This window comes from Harpia harpyja, chromosome 2 (assembly GCF_026419915.1).
Source record: "Harpia harpyja isolate bHarHar1 chromosome 2, bHarHar1 primary haplotype, whole genome shotgun sequence".
NCBI classification, from domain to species: Eukaryota; Metazoa; Chordata; class Aves; order Accipitriformes; family Accipitridae; genus Harpia; species Harpia harpyja.
In genome coordinates this window covers 54,064,070-54,077,605 of record NC_068941.1, presented here as the reverse complement: position 1 = coordinate 54,077,605, position 13,536 = coordinate 54,064,070, and the positions used below count along the sequence as shown (strand labels likewise).

The following is a 13,536-nucleotide window of genomic DNA, read 5'->3' as shown; positions in this document are numbered from 1 at the left end:
CTAGATGGGACGTCCCATGGTATGGAATACCCGGTTGGCCATTTTGGGTTAGCTGCCCTGGCTGTGTCCTGTGCCAGCTTCTTGTGCCCCTCCAGCTTTCCCTCTGGCTGGGCATGAGAAGCTGAAAAATCCTTGACTTGAGACTAAACATCACTTAGCAACAACTGAAAACATCAGTGTGTTATCAACATTCTTCTCATACTGAACTCAAAACATGGCACTGTACCAGCTACTAGGAAGACAATTAACTCTATCCCAGCCAAAACCAGGACATCTATTTACCTGCATTTGCCTTTGACTACACCACCGATAATGAGCACTTACCATGACTTAAACACTTCTTGTGTTTGAAAATCTTTCCCTTAAGAACATCTACTACAGCTAATTAACTTTTGGAAGGTGACCTAGCTGTCTCACTCCATTCTCTCCCAGCATTATGAAACCTACTAGAATGTTAATTTTTCTTGGAATTAACCATTTTGTTAAAGCAGCAGCACACTATAAGCTGTTTGATCAGCATGGATTTTGAACTCAAGTGTTTCAGTTTCTGATCCAGATTCAAGTTGTTCTAGAAAGCAGATTGAGCTGTTTGAAGCATGAGTCCTGAACTGAATGTTGCCACTTGAGACCATTTGTGAAAGTTCAGTGCAAGTATGAGAGACCACAGTCCCAAATTTGTGTCATAGTGACTTCTAGATCTAGCATCCACATAAAAATATGTCTTAAAACTTGCTTGAAAACTCAGGCTTTGTTCTAGAAGTCAGTCTAAGGGTTATTGTTTCTTTTATGTGCTGGTTAGGCTCAGTAAACTGATACATCTTCCTTTACACCCGTATAGCAGTTCCTCAGCCGCCTTGTTCTGCCCTCCATAAGCTGTAGAAAACAGCACACCCTTCAGTGCTATCACACAGGGGAAAGAACAGGCTACCTAGGAACAACTGGGAGAAGTTTCCCATTTGATCTTATATAAAGATTTATCTTTATCTTAATTATTTTAGAATATGCAGTTGCTGCGAACTCTCCAAGCATTATTCAGCTCAAAAATTCTGAACAGCTTGGTTCAGAATGCACAGGTAGAACAGTCAATATTTGACTGAGGTCTAGATTTGTTGTTTGGCTTCATCTTTAAATCCTTTGCAGCTTTTATTGTCTGTTGACCTGCTTCAAAATCAGTGTTAATGCTTGTTTTCTTACATTGCTTTGGCGGGGGAGGGGATGTGGGGGGGTAAGGTCTCCATAATTCATAAGGAATTCTTTTTGATGTTCAAATATCATGAGTACATTTCTACAGCTGGAAAATGACTTAATTACTAGCTGTAGCAACCTATGTACTGACCTAAGTTGATGGATGCATTAATTGCTGTCTCTTTTCTAGTCTTTCTAATACTTACTGATGTTAATTCCAACTTTCTGAATCTTTTAATTTCTGGCAATGTCTCTTTTTTACCATGCTGCTCTATGGATTATAAAGGTGGGGATATTAGCAAAGTATATCCATCCCTTTTAAGTTATTCAGTGCACAACCACAACACCTCAAATGAATTAGATTACTGTAGCACTTACAGACAACATTTAGCTGTTCCAAATGATTCAAGAAGGGCAATCAGCTATAAGAATGGCTGGCAAATGACTCGTCAAAATGCACAAGTCTGGAGCAGCACAGAAGAAACTGCTTCTCCAAAGAGAAAATCTCGTAGCTGTGATGATCTGTTAACAGATGATCGCGATAGCTTTCCCGATGCACAGGCCAAGTCTGAAAGCATGGGCTCTCTGTTATGTGAGGAGGACTCTAAAGAAGTTTGCTCAATGAACTGGGCCTCCCCATGCATTGAGGGTCGTGGTACTAGTAGGTCAAGAGTTCGTCACAGATCTGCACATGATGCCCCGGGTTTCCTAAAAATGTACAAAAAGATGCACCGCATCAATCGCAAGGACTTGATGAATTCTGAGGTGATTTGTTCTGTGAAGTCCAGAATACTGCAGTATGAAAAAGAACAGCACAAAGGTATTCTTCAAGGCTGGAGAGAGTCTTCTACTGAAGAGGTGCCCAGAGACATGGTGCCAACCAGAATATCGGAATTTGAAAAGTTAATTCAGAAGTCAAAATCAATGCCAAACCTAGGTGATGAAATGTTGTCAGCTGTTACGCTAGAGCCTCCTAAAAATGGCTTATGTCCAAAGAGGCGATTTTCTATCGAATCGTTGCTGGAAGAAGAAAATCAAGGCAGACATCCCTCTCAGGTACAACGGAGCTACAAGTCTAAAACCCTGGTGCCAATTCATATTGAAGTGACCAGTGATGAGCCACAACGATCGCATATGGATTTTTCAGACAGTGATCAAGATGGAGTGGTTTCTGACCTCAGTGACTTTATCCAGATAGAGGGTTCATCCTTTTGTAGTGAAAGTGACTTTGACCACTTTTCCTTCACGTCATCTGAAAGCTTTTATGGATCAGGCCATCACCACCACCACCACCACCACCACCACCGGCATCTCATCAGCTCCTGCAAAGGGCGATGCCCAGCATCCTACACCCGCTTCACCACCATGCTAAAACATGAAAGGGCTAAACAAGAAACCACTGAAGATCCAAGGAGACAGGAAGCAGAATCTGGCCTCTCTAAGATAGCATTTCTAGTCAGTCCAGTGCCTTTCCGGAGGAAAAAAAGTGCAGCTCCTAAAAAACAAACTGAAAAGAAAAAATGCAAGTCATCTGTATTTGAAGCACTAGATTCTGCACTTAAAGACATCTGTGACCAAATTAAAGCTGAAAAAAGACGGGGAAGCTTGCCCGACAACAGTATATTACACAGACTTATTACTGAGCTGCTTCCAGACATTCCAGAAAGGAATTCATCTCTTAAAGCTCTGAAAAGGAATCCCATGCACCAGCCTTTTCATCCACTGCCTCAAGATGGTGCTATCCATTGCCCACTGTACCAGAATGATTGTGGAAGATTACCTCTTAGTGCCTCTTTTCCAGACATGGACGCAACTAACAACAATGATAGCGCACTGTGTTTCCAAGGTGGATTAACTTTCTTCCTCTGTCCTTGTGATTTACTTATCCAACCTTACTCCCTGTATTTCCCACCCTTTCTCATTCCATTTTTATTTGTGTCGTCTGTAAGAAGCTTTCATCCCACAAAATTCTTAATGAAGGATGTCATTTTTACATAGGTCATGAGGATAGATAGATTTGCTGTCTATTCACAAAATACAGTAATCTGGACAACTGAAGTAATGGTGTATTTCAACTAATAGATTATTAGTGCTATAAATTACAGTGTTGTTATTAAATTAAGCAATGTGGTTTTTTTTCCCCAAGAAAATGACCTTACAGAAAGTGAATGCATGCATCATAAGATGCTGGTCAAACAGAAAACAATACGCAGATAGCCCTTTATTATTTTTAAAAAAAATCTGCATCTAAAACATGTTGTACTGTATAGTTTTGTTACATGTAAGTGATAAAACTGCTGTTAATTCTGCCAGTATCATAGAAAGCTTGATTCTGTTTTCTAATGAAAATACACTAATTCTACTGCTTTATATTACTTTTTGTGAATAGACCTTAAGGTCATTTTAGGAAGTTGCCATTTCCACTGTTCAAACAATACAATTTCCAATTTCTGTGGCAGTAAAACTAGTTCTTCTCATAGAATTTTAATGTATCTATGAAGTTTTGAGTAATTTCCTGTCCTCTTAGAAGGGAAATTCTCAATAATCAAAACTTGAATGAAATTGTCAGGGTGAGTATAACTTTTTTAAAAGTCTGTCTTGGCAGTGATCTGGTTTTAAAGTTACTGCTTTGAGTTGTTTGTTGCTCTGCTTCTCTTTTTCTCAAAAAAAATTGCTTGAGCTTAAAATGTTTTTAAAGTTTAACCTTGCAATGTTAGAAGAAGCAAACTAGATTCATCGCAGGAGTGCACAAAGGTGTATCCTAGATGATTTAGATTAATGTCTTTGGCAAGTCTATAATTTATTTCTCTTTTTAAATGGTAACATTTCTGTGTTAAAGCGTTCTGCTTCTAGACATACGGCCCTCTGATAGAGCATCTTTGAGAATTTAATGACATTACAAAGCTATTCTTGAAATCACTAATGAATGTAAGAGAGAATGTCTTTAATATATCAGTTATGCAATATTTGATCAGGCCCATCTTACTTATGTTTAATCTCACATCTTTTTCTGTAACTTTTGCAAGTACCACACTAGTAAATACATATTTCAAGAGAAATCAGAACTGATGCTGTTACCATCTCTTCTCAACTAGTTAAAATATTGAGAACAGAGAATTTGGTAAAAAAAAAAAAAAGCTATAAAATGCAGTTCAGAATTGAATTAGTAATCTTGAGGCCTGATGATGATTAACCCTGGCACGCAGTAACACACAATGAGACTGGAGTTGTGGGAAATTACACTGGTCACATATCACAGTTGCTAAATGAGAATTTTCCAGTCCCTGATAATAAGGAAATCCACAGTGCAGAGTAAACATGGATTCCTAATAGCTTCTGCAGCTATGAAAGAGCCTGGCATGCAGAAAGTGGTACACTCTGTCAACATTAATATCCCTAAAGTAGCGTGGAGAATGAGTACAGCAGAATATTCCATTGACTTCTATCAGCACCAGTCATGGCTGAGCTCTACTTCTAATGAAGTTACATGTTTTGTTGGATCTGTGTGTGTCTCTTACAGCCACCATCCACACAGAGACCCCAAGGTCATAGCAAAAAAACACTGAAAACTACAATATTGACTGCATAAGGAGCTGTATTGAAATAAAGGAAATTGTTCTTCCTAAAGCTTCTGCATTTTCACTCCTTCCCTCCCATGTCCTTCTCTTTCTGCTAGAGTTTAAAGGAAAAAAAAAAATAGATGTGTTTAGAGGCATTATATCTTTAGGTTTATACAGTGAGCATAGATCCTCATTCACAGACACAGGCCATATCAAGAAAGCTGTCCAGAACTGGGACTGCAATATACTTGTTGGTGTTGACATGCTTGCAACCAATGACATAAATAATACAATTATCTCACTTTCTGCCTCCGCTGTGTTTATCAGTAGCCTCAAGTTTTTGTGGGTTGGCCAACAGAGCCCTCTGGAGACTATTTACATCTTTCTTCTGTAAGACGCCAACATAACGGATGAGACGCTTTCAGTTCTTTTTTTTCCACTTGTACTTCTGTGGAAATGTATGGGCTTGGTAAGAACAGATTGTGTGAATGAAGTCAAAGGAAGACAAACATCAGTCATATGTATCCACTAGCAGGTATCACTGTGGCAGTAGGAGACTAAAATAGTAAATCTCAAAAGTCAAGAGGCAGTTCATTTCATCCTCTGGTCTGAAATAATTCCATTTTCATTTCACATTGGCAACTTGCAGAGCTATAAAGAGTGTAAGATTTTGATTTTATTCACCATCCTATAATAGACCATCAGTAAACTGTGCTTTAGAGAAAATCTGCCACATAGATTGGTGACTAATGATTTGTACTCCATTTCTTAAAACAGTTGGTTTTATGAAGCAACATCCTTTTAAATTCCCTTGTGCTGCCTAACATGTGCCCCTGGTAAAGTAGAAATGCATCTTAGATCACTTAGGAGGAAACAATTTTTCTTCACTGTTTTCTCATTGAAGCATGCTTTCATCATGTTTTGTGCATGCAATTATGTGTTCATATTGTTGGCATTCCAAAACAGTTTCATGCAACCTGATGAAGTCCCAGTACCGCTGTCACATCTTCCCTTTGGTCCAGTAGGGTTGCATCCCTTTGTACAGTGAGGCATAATTTTGCTCTCTTGATCCTCTCTCACGTATTCTTCTGCTGTGGATCAGAGGACAGCCTTTGCCTTTGCTTGAGAGTTAGTATCTCTTTTTTTCTGTACAGGTGCACTTTATTCATCATATCATGTGCTTTTCTTTCTATTAAAGGTAAAATAATAGATTTCAATATCTCTTCACTCTCCTAAATGAAACCAAGCAGCATCACAGATTTGAATGGTTTTGTTTAATTTATTGTAGTTTCACATAGTTTCTGTTTTCAGTAGACCAGGAGTCTCCTGGAAGCTATTCTTCTGCTTTCACTGATGTGGGACGATGTACTCCAAGGGAGAGAAGAGCAACTACAGACAAAGAGGTAGTGAAACAATAAATAATGCAGGAATATCCATATGGAAAACTGGTAACATATATGAGGCAAGATTTGTGTTGGTTTTAAGACACTGTAATGATACAGACCAAAGGAACAGTTACTTATCATATCATCAGATGAGACAGCATCCTTCTTTTTCATTAAGGAGATTGGTACTTCAAGAAGTTGAAAGAATATCAAGCTTTGTAAGATAAGCTGTATCTTCTATTTATGTTTAAATAGATAATGGACATAAGTTTACTAGTCAGTGACAGGCTCTGTCAAAGTTGACCAGAGTGGGTGATTAGGACAAAGAAGAATAGCAGATGTGACTGGGGAAAGGCTTTTTTTGAGAACCAGAGCATTGCACAGAAAATGCCTCAGTCATTTCAAAACTGATACAAAGAACATCTGTATTTCACCATTATTTTTGTTCAGAAAAAGCAAAAACACTGCTGTTAGTGTGTTAGACAAAACCACTTATCCTAAGGGCAGTCTCTAATTTCTGTAACAGTTGGTGATTGTGGTTATATACAGATAGCTTTATTAATGCTTTGGAAGAAGAAATGGAAGCAGGCATACAACCTTTAAAGTAACACAAAGAAAGTATCACTGAAAAGTATACACAGAAAAATGGAGTATATCAATCAGTATCTTAAGAATATTTCTAGATCTAGAACTATAAATGCTCTCCAAACAGGCTTCAGGGATTTTATTCAATCATAAAGTAAGTAAATTTATATTAACCAACATCTACAGACCATAGATTGTTAACATTTTCCATTGATTTTTATTAAAATATTGCACAAAACAATGGCAGCATAAGAGAGTACTGTATTTTAATTGCTAATATTTAAGTTTTTGCTCTGGGCCATCTACCTTGTTAAACGGTGGTACAGGTTAGAACTGGTTACAGGATCTGAATTCAGATCCACTTACACCCCACTGACGTGGTTATATTGCTGCAATTCGATTAAGAGTCTGATTTCAAGAAAAGACTGCTTATTACGAAATAAAGGTTAAAAAAGTTCCAGGAGCCATATTGTGTGTTCTTTTTAAAGAATTTTGTGACATTGAAAGTCATCTTTCAATTTGAAAATACGTAAAATACTTGCACAACAAGCCATTCTTAACATCACTGTAATTTAAAAAGAAAGAAGAAAGGCTTTTCTATTTCCAGTATATTTTGTACATTTCAAAGAATTTTGTATTTAATCAGCTCATCAGCTCCACTGTTCTTTTAACATTATCCCCCTTCTTCCATTATTTGCTTTAGTAGTTACAGTACCAGCTGTACCAAAATCAGGAAAGAGTGAAAAGGGCTTAGCTACAGTTGATGGTATGAATATCCCCTCCCATCTAAAAGACTATTTTTTAACAACAGCAAGGAACAGAAAAATGCTTTTAAATTTAGGCTATCTTATTTGAAGGAGACCTGTAATGGAAAATTGTATTAGTATTACAAAATGCAAGTTGACAGTATCCCTGTAATAACTTTGGGGACTTTTTTATTATAGTGAAGACAATGCTCTAGGTATGCTAAATTTGCTAGCCTTTAGATGACCAGAAGGGAGGGAACCCAGTTGAGAACATCTGGCCTGGAAGAAAGTAAAATGCAAAACTTACAAGTGTTCCTTTTTATTCCTCTTACAGAAAGATGTGCACCCTTACATCATTACAAATAGTATCTCTCAGAAATAGTGTAATCAGCTTGTTCTAGTCACTAGTATATCCTAGAGAGGTTTTTTTTTACATGTAGCAATCTCATTTGTGCAAGTAGTTGCAGAGAAAGACTAGATCACTTCACCAAATATCCTCACATAATACTGCTAATCACTTCTTGCACCTTCCTCTGAAGTATCTAGTGCTGGTTGTCTGTCAGAGGTAGACACTAGATGAGTGAGGCTCTTGGGTCAGATCACAGTTCGTGTTTTCAGCACAGCTTTGAAAGCAGTGAAAGTTAAGTGTCAACCACACAGGTGAGGAGAGGTAGGGTTGTTTTACAGTTTTATTTTTGAAACAGTATTGAGCTTACAGATACTTGGTGATAGAACTTTATAAATAAATGAAAGGAATGACATGATGTGATTGCCTGTGATAGCAAGAGCGCTGCACAGATGACTCACAAATTTAAAATATTCCCAACGTTTTCCAGCTGTCAGAGTAATTTTTCCTTTATACATGTATATAAAATGTGATGTAGTATTTGTAGCTGAAATTAGCCTGAAGATAACAAGTTTAACAGAAGAGGCATCTAAAGTATTAGAGAATATTAAGCATGTGAATTTCAATTGTACCTAGAGATCTAGTTGCCTACAAGTCACATTGGCATTTAGGTAACTTTTTTTTTACTTTTGTAGTTCTCTTAAACATAAAATTGCAAAGCAGTCTGTATTAAAATTCAGCTGCTATTTCTATTTTTAAAATAGAATATTTTTAAAATACCAAGTCGCAAACACCTAAACTGCCTTGAAAAAGGAAGCTCTGTATTTAATTGCCTATTACTGCAAGAACCACTGTAAGGCACACGTCCTTTTCTTTTTGGATCTTGGTCACCTTTTAAAAACTGAAACATGTTTACCATATAGTAATACTACCTGAATGTATTAATCACTTTGCCTATTTTTCAGAAACTGCCAGCTAGAGCTGTATATGACTTTAAAGCTCAGACTTCTAAGTAAGTACTAGACTTTTGTTCATTTAAGAATTCTTAATTCAACAAAACTTTTTCTAGCACTTGTGGCAGCTAACTGCTGTTCTAGCCAATTTCAACAGCAAATGCAATGGAAGCAGAGGACCCTGCTCACTGTCACAGTAGTCTCTGCATTAGCAAACTGTGTGAGAAGTTATTTTGTAATAAAAATGTCTTAAATTATTATATTCTGCATTGTATTTGTTTAAATACATGAATGGCTGTGCATCTTCAGCCTTCTAGAGCATGGGTCCTGAGGGTCACCTACTGAATGCTCTTCATTTTTTGTGAATTGTATTTAAGGTACACAAGGTACATTGCTTAAAATACCATCATAGATAGTGTGCTTATCAAAATTCTGTATAATGCTTCAGCATCTTCCTGTCTGTCTTAACACACACAGGCTCTCTGCAGGATGTGACATGTCCAATACCAACACAAACCACAGTGGTCCTTAAGAAAAACAAAATCAGGAAACGCTGTTTTAGGATATGAGAGAGTCCAAGTAGAGTGCCTGTATTTCATTCCTGCTGTTATTCTGATGATCCAGGGCATTTAAACAGTCTTTAGATATGGCCAAACATCGACACTAGAATTACATTAGCTGCGTCTGGTAGAAAACTCACAACTTGAATTATCAGAACAGCAGATGAGCTCTTGAAAACCCAAATGGATGATACAGCAATGAACTCGCAGGCCAGGATCTGAAAATACTGTTAATGATTTGGATAATTCGCTTTTCCGGTATCCAACATTAAGCATATCACAGGCCCTGAGTATCAGAAATGGTGAGAACATAATCCTGTGTTCTTCATGCTTCTGAACAGCTGTCTTGAAAGAAAAATGTGTAGAGCAGGAGCACACCAAGCTGTGCTGCTGCAAAAAGGTAGTAATAGACCACAGAGACGTGGGATATATTCTGTAGTTTTCCCTACTGATGCCATAAGGAACACCAAATACCCCTCAGATGCCTGTCATAAAACCAGCATCTAAACAGGCAATCCAAAAGACATGATACTTGTATGCAGACCCTATACTAAGTGTTCTGTTAATAACTAGCAATACTTCCTTGGAATCAGTGTAAAACAGGCCTCTATAACTTACAGATAGTACCTGGGATTCATATATGTGAATCATTTCATTTTATATGGTATAATCAACTGGTAAATGTACCACAGCTGTGACACTTTTTCTTCAGATGTTTAGTTGCTACATTCTGTTTCAGTTCTGAACTGTAAAGATCTCAGAAACTATGCAGGTAGAAGAGTTAAATGTAAAGCTGTAAACATCTGATCTAAATAAATTTGTTACAGAGAGCTGTCCTTTAAGAAAGGAGATACTGTCTATATCCTCAGGAAAATTGATCAAAACTGGTATGAGGGTGAGCACCATGGAAGAGTTGGAATATTCCCAATTTCTTATGTCGAGGTTTGTTCTCTCTTTTAATTCCTTGAATTAGTTTGGGTAATAGGTCCACAGACTGCATGAGAATGATGAAAATCTGTGTTTTTTCTTTTTTCTTAGAAACTTTCTCCCCCAGAAAAAGCACAGCCTGCCAGGCCACCTCCCCCTGCACAGATTGGAGAGATTGGAGAAGCTATTGCCAAATATAATTTCAGTGCAGACACAAATGTGGAGTTATCACTTAGAAAGGTACAGTTTAGAACTATCTTTATCAAAATATTGCTATAGTGTCTACTGCTACACAGAATTAGTATATAGGTAAATACTGTGCTTTGGTGCACTCTGCATTCAATATTTGCTATGCACAAAGCAATGTAATAGTAGGAAAGTACAAACATAGTAGCTTATTGGCTTGGTCTTTCACAGCTACCTGCAAATAGTTTAAATACGCTGTGCATGTAAACTGGATTGTGGTAGATTGGCATATGCAAACATCTGCTAACTGCCCACCTAAATTTCTATTTTCACTTCAATTATCCATTCCTTTTTTAAATAATTATTTCTTGCTGTCACAATTATCATGGTAAGGGTTTTAATATAGAAGAAATAGAAAAATACAGAAAATAGAAGATACAGAAAAAAAGGCTCAGAGATATTTTTGTGAATGTACCAGTTCTTGGAAATATTTCATTTAATAACAGTCCGCTTTTTATAACATTCTCTTATCTTTTCTATGCACATCCTGGTGGATATACTTTATTGCACAGGAGCAAAATAAATGTTTAATTTCTGAGGTTTGTGAGACACTGGAATATTACCACTGTAGAGGAACTTTATTATTGCAGGTATTATATACTTAGTTGTAAGTAGTATATACTTTTTATCCATGGGGAAGTTCTGCCTCTTACCTTTTTTTTAAGAATTAAGAGTTCATAGAAGTTATCCAGTGGTTTGTTTTTCTTTTGAAATAAGAGTAAGGATACAGTTTTTTGATGCTGACCTAGAGCCTAATCAAGCATCACTGAAGATAATGGGTGGTTTTCCACTCATCTGAGATTGGTAAACATCAAAGACGTCTACAAAAAAAATCAGGAATGGGAACTTAGAGAACTAGGGGTTGGGGATAGTTTGATGATTTATTTCTTCTTAAAATTATCTTTTGTGCTTATTGTGGTGGTCATAACCTTGACAGCCCAGTTTTGGTTTGTTTTCAAAAGTTACCTTGCACTGATTTTCTTTTGTTCCATCCCACTAAAGATCATTTTTGGGTACTCCACAAATCAACTACAGAAACAAAATTACAGAAACCCGAGAGAATGCAAAACTAATAGGGAAGGATTTGTTACATAAAGACACATGGTAAAAAGCACATCATGTAAAACAAAGAAGCGGGTAGCTCATGAAGTTTCACTACAGAGAAAAGGTTGAGTAGAAAGTTGCTATTTTCCATTTCAGGTGCTAAGCTCTCTAAAAACAGTAAGTGAGCCACTGCCCATCTTTTTTACACAGGAAAAGCACTTCCTTCTCTCATCTTTCCCATGAGCTCATCTTTTAACTTTCTACCTCCACTTATTCCAGTTTTACTGATAATAAAGCACTTCCATGGATTTCGTTGTTTAACTTTTATCACTTCTAAGGAAAAATGGGCATAGTAGTCACTATTGCATATTCCAGTTAGGGTATTAGCTAGTAGTTTGGCCAATAATTAGAACAGGTTATGTTCCAAAGAAAAGTTTAAATGTTAATGCCCCAACCAAGAGTAGGAGACTACATGAGATTCCCCTCTGATAAAAGAATAGCATTTGCAGTCCATGACTAGCCCCCCATTTTGCTGGAATGGTAGTTGTATATACATGGTTATTATAAATGGGAGGAGAAATGTGAAAATGAAGACAACTCTCAAGACTGATGGGAAACAGCACTGCAGGGAAAATAATACTGTGTGTTAAAATAATATCTACTATTCAAAAAATTAACTTACAATGTATCTGCTGGTAACTCATTTTCATAATGCGTTTCAGGGAGACAGAGTAATTCTTCTTAAGCGAGTTGATCAAAACTGGTATGAAGGTAAAATACCAGGAACCAACAGACAAGGCATCTTCCCTGTTTCCTATGTAGAAGTCATCAAAAAGAATGCATCAAAAAGTGTTGATGACTACCCTGATCCTCCAATACCCCAAAGCTATTCTAGTGACAGAATACACCATTTAAGTTCAACAAAGGTAAGGATTTTTTTTTCTTTGCTATCACCCCTAGAGTGGGCTTAGAAGGACCTCAGATTTTTTTTGTTAACATAAGATAATACATTATTTATGCATTAAGTACACTACATTTTCTTTCCTGCCTAGGTAGAATTGCATTACTAACTTGTTATTAAAGTATTTTAATAGCTGAGTGTGTGGTTTACATTCTGCCAGGACTTTTGCTCTTTTCTTCATTAGCTATTACATTATTGAGAGTAGGGCCAGGCAAAATTTGGGCAGAAGAATCAAGTTGACAGAACAAAATTTATTTGGGAATCTTAGAAAGAATTTGAGCATTTTAAGCATTAAGGATATGTCTAGCAGACTTTTCGTAGTGCAGTGTGAAACATTCCCATAACACAGTTGTCCTAAAAGCCTGCAGGCCCATAAGCATGCAGAGGGCAAGAGAGGGCAGTTTGCGTGGGGACACAGCTTGCGGAGACCGGTTCTGTGCCTTTCAAAGTAAAGGAGAACAACTAATGCTTCTGTACTATAATCTTCCTCCTTTTGCCATTCACACTCTAGAAGGAGGCTTGTTGGTACAACCAAGGTTCTTCGGAGTGGTACAACAACAGTGACAGTTTTGTTTCATTTAGTAGTGAGGCAAATGTCATCACATTGTCAATGAACTTCGATTCAGACCTTTATAGTTGTAATTTTTCACACCAAATGTCCATTGTAGGTTCTGAATTCTTTTCCTTCCTAGTCTATATAACCACCACAAATCATACTACAGGATGTTGCAAAAAGATTCCTGTATTCCAATTTATCATTCACTTGTGAGATTTCACAGTCACCTGTGCAGAGAACATAACCTCTTTGGCAGTGATAGAAACTAAGAAAGTTTCTGCATACAAACTGTGATTAGCATTAACATATTATCGATGATTTTGAATGCTCAAGATGGAAACTTTTCTAAATCTTCCTCTTTACCTTTGTTGTTTATCTCTTCAGCATGGGCGGTGGGTTTTGTCTGCAATTATAAACTTCTTATCCTGCTATTAATCTCTATTTGTTTCACTTGGTTTTGTCCCCTTTTCTACTTTCATATA

At 37.1% G+C, this 13,536-nt stretch overlaps 1 protein-coding gene across 19 annotated transcripts in view; it reads left to right on the top strand.

The window, feature by feature from the left end:
* The window catches only part of SORBS2 (sorbin and SH3 domain containing 2), a 190,662-nt gene that overhangs the window by 160,479 nt on the left and 16,647 nt on the right, over positions 1-13,536 (top strand). For 9 of the 19 annotated variants that reach the window (XM_052779878.1, XM_052779875.1, XM_052779877.1 and 6 more), the window contains 6 exons: positions 1,472-3,031; positions 6,060-6,148; positions 8,773-8,819; positions 10,148-10,262; positions 10,359-10,487; positions 12,260-12,463. In XM_052779878.1, coding sequence (XP_052635838.1) covers positions 1,472-3,031; positions 6,060-6,148; positions 8,773-8,819; positions 10,148-10,262; positions 10,359-10,487; positions 12,260-12,463 — 2,144 coding nt within the window. Of the gene's footprint in view, positions 1-1,471; positions 3,032-6,056; positions 6,149-8,772; positions 8,820-10,147; positions 10,263-10,358; positions 10,488-11,005; positions 11,183-12,259; positions 12,464-13,536 lie in introns of those variants that run through there. The other 10 variants (XM_052779883.1, XM_052779882.1, XM_052779886.1 and 7 more) reach the window with 3 other exon arrangements.